The sequence below is a fragment of the Rhinolophus ferrumequinum genome, chromosome X, assembly GCF_004115265.2.
Source record: "Rhinolophus ferrumequinum isolate MPI-CBG mRhiFer1 chromosome X, mRhiFer1_v1.p, whole genome shotgun sequence".
NCBI lineage: Eukaryota > Metazoa > Chordata > Mammalia > Chiroptera > Rhinolophidae > Rhinolophus > Rhinolophus ferrumequinum.
In genome coordinates, this window is record NC_046284.1 from 37,140,213 (window position 1) to 37,147,030 (window position 6,818).

Genomic DNA, 6,818 nt, shown 5'->3' on the forward strand with positions numbered 1-6,818 from the left:
GGTGACTTGAGTCTGTTTGTCACTTAAAGGGCTTTGCTCCTAGTAGGCACTCAATAAATGTTATTGCACTAAACTGAAGGTGAGCTTGAACACACAGGAGAGGGACAATTGACGGAATAAGGCTCTGGGAGGAGATAGGTTTGAGAGCATAAGTTAAAGTTTGAAAGGAGACAGGCATGCTTCTTTGTTAAAATGAACAGAAAGAGTGAAGACACAGAGGCTGGGTGTGGAACGTAGGGTATGTTGGGTTGGATGGGAGGAAGGCATTTCCAGATAATGTGGTCAGGAGATAAAGGACTTTATACTTTTATTCTCTTCAGAGGATTTCACGTTTAGCTCTGACTCGTTTATGACGTTATCTAGAAACAGTATCTAACCTATTTAATATGTTATAGGCACTTACTTGTTAAGTTGCCGCTTTTACTTCTTTTGTGGGCTGAGAACAAGGTAAGGCACCTTGATACAATTATGTCTAAAGTAAAAGAATGTAGATTGTGAACAACATCAACCAGAGGAACCAACAGGACCTTTGAGAAACAGCCACTCATCTGGCACAGATAAAATAACTTGCAATCAATGTGGACACATTTTAGAGATGGGATAATACCATACAGGTGACCACAAGATTCTTCCTGGACTAGGCCAGCAGATAAAATAGTTACACCCACAAGAGTATGTGGAGCACCTTTCAATTTTTCCAAACAACAGCTGTCATTTCCTATTTCCTTTGTGTCCTGCAGCATTTTAGACGTTACACATATATTATCTCCAATCCTCAGGACAACCCTGCAAGGGAGATTGTATTGTTCCCATTTTGGTGATGAGGAAACGGCAATTCAGAGGTGAATGATTTGCTTAAGGTTACTAGTCAGTAGTTTTGAATTTTGCTCCAGGGGCCGCTAGGTAGGGGGTAGGGAGATCCCAACCCAGCTTCAACCTGACCAGCACTGCTTTTGTTAGTTATATACATGGGGCTTCGAGGTAAGCTTCATTAGAGCAAAGGCTATGGAGAAGAAACAAATGTTTGAAAACTACTGCCCTCCATAGGGGTCTTTGAACTTCTCAGCTGAGGAATGACTTTTCTTGAAGCGTTTCTCCAGAAACGCTTTCCTTGTGTGACATGTTTTTCCCCAGTTGTCTCTGCTGGCACATTCATCCTCCATGTGACTGGCAGAGTGATTTTTCTAAAATCTCATGTTACTCCTTTGCTTGGAAACCTTCTATCACTCCCAGCTACCCTTAGGTGAAAATCAATAGTCCTCTTTTAGCATGACCTATGAGACCCTTAGTGATCTGGACTCCCACCTATTTCTCTAGCTTTGCCATTAATTACTCTCTAGCTCCCACCTTTCCGCCAAACTGGCTGACTTATATTTCCTGATACTTGCTGTGCTCACCCATACATACTCTAGTGGCCCTGCCAGGAGGCCCCTCCCACCTCTCCAGTGACCATCTCCCACTCACTCGGTGCCTCAGGTCAGGAATTATCTTCCTCCCTGAAAGCCTTTCCTGCACCTTTCAGCCTGGGTCAGGCCCTACCCTCTGTGCAGCACCCCTCCCCCCCATGTTTACCAGCCACATCCTAGCTTTGGTCTCATTTTCTTGTCCATAGGCTCCATTAGAATGCAGATTTGCATTATCTGCTTAACTCTGTTTTGCTCCCCTGGAAAGAAGTTTCTCAGGGAAATTTGTTCTCTTGGTGTAAGCATACCACTCTTGCCTCAAAGAGCATACCAGAAATGCCAATGGCTTGATGTTAGGCATGGAGAGTTTTCAGCATGGGAGTTTGTCCCCTGCAGCCAAACCTCAATTTCACATGGAGGAGGTAGGCTAGGCAATATCACATGATGAGAAAAATCTGTGGGGAAGAATAGCTGACTACGGGAAAAACTATGAAAGTTGCTCTCAAACCTTCCAGCTGACTTGGTTTTCATTTTGGAGAGCAAAGCAGATGCTGGTTGCAGGTCCCCAAATCTGCTAATAGTTAAGATGCTTAGGTTCAAAGTTTGTCTATGAAAAGGGGACAACTATTATAAGTGTCCTTTGAATGTTGGGCAAAGGCGCACACCAATCTTCCCTCCAAGCCTGAAGCCTGCTGATTTGGCCACGTGGCAGGAAGGCCCTGCCATGACAGCCTTCACCAAGCCTAACTCTCCTTGGCAGCTGTCAAAACGGAGATTGTGGAGCAGAAACCACCATCCTGGATCAGTTAACCAATTTGTATCTATAAAATGGGCACAAAAGGTGGAGAGGGGTTAGGCCAGCTGCTGATACCAAATGCCAGAAGCTAGGAACTGCTCACCCTCTTCCCTTCAAACATCAAAGTTCATTTAGAAGAAGAAAAAGGAAATGCTAAATTACACTGTATAAATATGTTTAAGGTGTATTTCCTAAAGACATGGAACAGGCTGAAAACATCAGTAGGAAGGGTTTGGATCATTTCATGGATGAGAAGAAAATAATGGGTTATTAAGGGAAGGTGGGATCATTTGGGGGTACAGAGGAAGTAATAAAAGAGGGTAAACAGGTTGGCCAAGCAGAGATGGAAATCAGGATGGATAGGCTCAAGGTGGTGTTTCTGTGTTCTTTGATGACTTAGTTTCTCCCTGGTGTTCAAGGACTGCGATGGGAGGGCTATCCAACAGTCCATTGCAAGGGCTATCCAAGCCTCCAGGGATACAGCACTATTTTCAAAATACACTGTTCTCTAAGGCAGCATGGAATCCTAGCCTCCAACTGCACTTCCCTGCTTTCAGCTCTACATCTAAATGGATACAACTTTCCAAACTACAACTTATATATTAAATGTAACTTAAAAAACCAGTGCTGATGCTTAAAGCCCTATCTTGGAAAAAAGTGCCAGTGAGTGTGTCTCATTGGTGGACAGAAGTCCAGATAAATGACATGAATCACCACAAAAATATCAGATAGATATATTAGGAAGCTTTTCCCTTTTACCAGCTCTTTGCTCCGTACAGACAACTACTCTAGGAGGAAACTTGTGCAAGAGGCCAGACCTAGATGCTCAAGAGCCCAGTAGATAAGTAAATTGTGGGTCTCTACTCAGAGCCAAGGTGAAAGTAGCTCCTTCAGTGCACATGTCTGCCATTTGCTCTGAGAATGAGGTCCAGAGCCTGCCCTGGATCACTAGGTTATGGCCATGGGTGGGTGACCTCTTCCCTGCAAAAGTAGGAAGCTTCCCCCTAGGTGGTGAATGAAAAAAAAAAAAAAGTAAAACACAAAGGACAGCTTTGTCATGTGAAAGGAAAACAGAATTCCACTTTAATAAGCTTAAGAGGTCATCCGTGTTACATTAGAAAAGGTACCGGTAAGACCTGGTTGCCTCAGGAGCAGAGTGCCAGCGGCAGACTATGGCAGCACAAAATGACCCTTAATAACCAAGTGAAGCCTGAAGTTAGGCGCTTCCTCCGCATCAGTGGTATACAGTCTTAATTCATTCTTCTAGCAAATGTTTCCTAATAAACCCAGAGCTTCCGCCTGCTCAGAAATGGCTACTGGAAGCTTAACTTTCCCTCCCCCAAGCAGGACCACCCTTCTGCTCCTAAATCCTTTTGGGATTAGGCGCCAGGACAGCTTAGTCTTTGCTCCCTCTGGGTTAGGGGGGCCCTGGTCCCCGGGTCTCCTGGCCAGTGGCTGCAGGAGACCTTTGACAGGTACCTGAGACAGACCCCCGAGGTGATCTGCTCCTGGAAGGCCCGGTGCACTCGGCCGCGACCAAGGTACTGCCCCATCGGTGGGACCCGGGACAACCAAGGACCGAGGTCTCGCCATAGCTTCGCAGTCCCTCCACGCTCATCAGCGTAAGTCTCCCTCAACGGTCCTTGAAGAAGGGGAACATTTGGCGAAAAAAGCCTTGAATTTGCGCTACCCGGCTGCCGGTGGAATCCTTCTTGCGGGGCAAAGCCGCTGCTCTCGCTGTTGTCTCCATGGCCGTCGCACCCACTGCGCTCTGAGTCTTTCGCAGCGTCCACGCGGCGGCGCCGCTGCTGTTGTTGTTGGCGTTGTTCTGCTCGCTGCCGCCCGCCGTCTCCCAGTCCTCGGCCCCCGACAGCTCCCGCAGGCTCCGGGGCGCGTCGGGGCGCAGGTAGTGACAGGCCCGGTGGCCGCTGTGGTCGCGGCGCGTGGGGTCAGCCCCCAAGGCGCCCACTAGCACCTTGATGACCAGGTCGTGGCCCTGCTGGGCCGCCAGGTGCAGGGGCGTGAGGCCGCCGCTCCCCGGAGCGCTCACTTCGAGCCGCAGCCCCCGGCTCTGGGCGAAGTTGTGCGCCAGGATGAGCTCCTCGTGGCGCCCGTGCTTGGCCAGCCAGTGCAGCACCGAGTAGCCAGTGATCGGGTCGCTCCGCAGCAGCAGCCCTGGCTCCACTTCCAGCAGCTCCCGAAGCTCCTCAAAGCGGCCTTCGGCGGCTGCCAGTATCCACGCGTGCTCCCGGGGCTCCAGGCACAGCCTGCTGGCGCCCGCTCCGTTCGGCCCACCAGGGGGCTGCTCCTCGGCGCGCTCCTCTGACAGCCACCCGGCGGAAGCCGCCCCTTGTAGCCCCAGCAACTCCCTCAGCGCTCCCCGCCGGCGCCCCGAGCCCGCTCCCGAGAGCATCAGCGAGCCGTGGAAGGGGGGCTCCCGGGAGGCGGCGGCGGCGCTTCCCGGGTACCTGCCCAGGCTGCCGGCGTCCATTCTAGAGGGGCGGTGCTGCGGGGCGCTCCGCAGGCTCAGCGGGCTCCGCGTCAGGGAGGCCCTGGGCGCCGGGGTCGCGGCCCCTCGGGGCTCAGCCATGGTCCTGCAGCTCCGCCGCGGTCCCCGTGTCTAGCGTTCGCGGCCCTTCCCGGGCCCCACCAGGAGAGGAACTGGCGCTGGCGTTGGGGAAGGAAGCGTCTTGAGCAATTGGGCTCGGAGGGAGGGAGGGAGCAAATGAGGGGAGGGGAGGGAAGCAGTGAGTGAGCTAGCAGAGGGAGGGCCGCAGCAAGGGCGTGGGGGCGTAGAGGGGTGGGAGCTCTGGTGGAGTCCCAGGGCAAGCCCCTGTCCCGCACCCAGGGTACCACCGCCACCACCGCTCGCGGAATCGAGGACCGCCCCGCCTCAAACGGCCAGGTGAGCTGGGTAGCCCCGCTTTCCGGCCCCGCAGGCAGAGGAGGGGCGGGCCCAGAGCGTCGCCCGGAGCAGCCCTGCTGCCCCAGCAGCCGTTCTCGACTTCCCTGCAGCAGCTGGGGTGAAGAGGCTCGAGCGCGCCCCCATCCCGGTGGGCTGAGCTCGGCTGCCAGCCAAAGCCTCCAGGAGCGAGAGCCTGGAGCTCCAGGGCGCTCGCTCCCCTCCCCCTTCCTTAGCCGTCCCTCTTATCTCCTCAGGAGTCTCCCTGCACTTTGTCCCCAGCCGCCTTTGTGTCGCGCCTAGCATTTACAGAAGCGGCCGGCTGCCCGTTGTGACACGGGTTCGCCTCCTCTGCCCTTTATGCCGTCTGGACCCTTCCGGCGGAGTCCCGAGCTATGCTGGATTGCTGCAGAGAAACCTGAGACAAGAGCCGAGGCAGAAGCCCTGCCTGGGAACCGAATAGGGGTATTCCCCTACCTCCCCGCAGGTCCCTGCTCCGCCCTCTTCTCCCCTCTTTAACTTCTCCTAGGTTGGCTTGAAGAAGCAGGTGCAGGTGAATCTGAGTTAGCCCTCTTCAGAGATGTCTCCCTCGGGGACCTGGTGATTTCTGTGAATTCAGAGCTGAGGGGCTTTTAAAAGAGGAAGATATTTTACCTTTTTACTCCTAACGCTGGCCTCCTCTTTGCTCGTTCCTTCCCTCAATAAATGGTAGCTTTTCCCTCCTGCCCTCCTCACTCCCATGTTAGGGAGTTCAGTCAATAAGCAACCTGGAGCCATAAAAGGTTCTTGAGCCAGAGAGAACAGCCATAATTAACAGTGGTGTTTAGGAAGATGATTCTGGGAGAAGCAGAGGCAGAAAGTCAGGAGGCTGTTCCAATAGTCTAGGCCAGAGGAGATAGGGGCTTAGGCCAAGCCAGCCCACTCCAGTGGGCGCAGGTAGGTGTGATGGAAGGTATCAGAGGCTTTTTCTCCTTGGCCCTCAAATATTTGGGATCAGCCCTAAATATCTCAAGCTTTCCTTCGTGACAGACTATGCATTTGTAATCCATTTTTGAACATTTACTATGTGCCTGGCACTGTGCTAGATGATTTATATATGTTAACACAGTTTGAAGAGAGGTTAGGCCACTTACCCAAGGTCACCCATCAGGAAGTGGCAGAGCAGGTCTATGTGACACCATAGCCTTTGTTCTGGTACACAGGAACTGGCATTCAGGCCCGGCTTATCGAATGCAAATCACTCACTCGAGCCCCAAGTTCCAGCCAAAGGGATGGACTTGTCCTAACCTGAGCATATCTTGAACTTGACTAGGACATCCACCTAGAATGTCCTCCCTCACAGCTTCTGTCTAGTGAAGTTCTTTTTCCTGTCCTTCAAGGTTGGCCTCAGTTTCTACCTTTTCCAGTTAGCCACCTCTGATTACTCCAGCCCAGAGTGATCCCTCTCCTCCCTCTAATCATTTGTTTGTATTACTCCTTTGGCACCTGGCACGGACTGCCTTGTGTTGTATTTCTCTCCTTAATTAAACTCTACACTCTTTGATTACTGTTATACTATCCTTGTGCACCTAGTAGGTGTGTGAGAAATATCTGTTACCTTGTTCTTGGTTGGCAGCCTGGGAAAATGTGATTGTGTGTATATGCGGTGGGGGCATTTTATGTTTGTGTCTGGGGGTGTGTCTGCAGCCAGAACCTTGATGCTCACTCCCACATTTCT

The 6,818-nt window shown here is 52.0% G+C and overlaps 1 protein-coding gene across 1 annotated transcript; it reads right to left on the reverse strand.

The window, feature by feature from the left end:
* Positions 1-3,256: 3,256 nt before the first annotated feature.
* On the reverse strand, positions 3,257-5,481 carry SOWAHD (sosondowah ankyrin repeat domain family member D). The gene has a single exon (XM_033119294.1). The coding sequence runs from the start codon at positions 4,787-4,789 to the stop codon at positions 3,833-3,835; it is 957 nt and encodes a 318-aa protein (XP_032975185.1). The 5' UTR covers positions 4,790-5,481; the 3' UTR covers positions 3,257-3,832.
* Between the last annotated feature and the right edge of the window lie 1,337 nt (positions 5,482-6,818).

Coding starts and splice junctions, on each gene's coding strand:
- SOWAHD (XM_033119294.1), bottom strand. CDS start 4,789: ATGGCTGAGCCCCGAGGGGCCGCGACCCCGGCGCCCAGGGCCTCCCTG.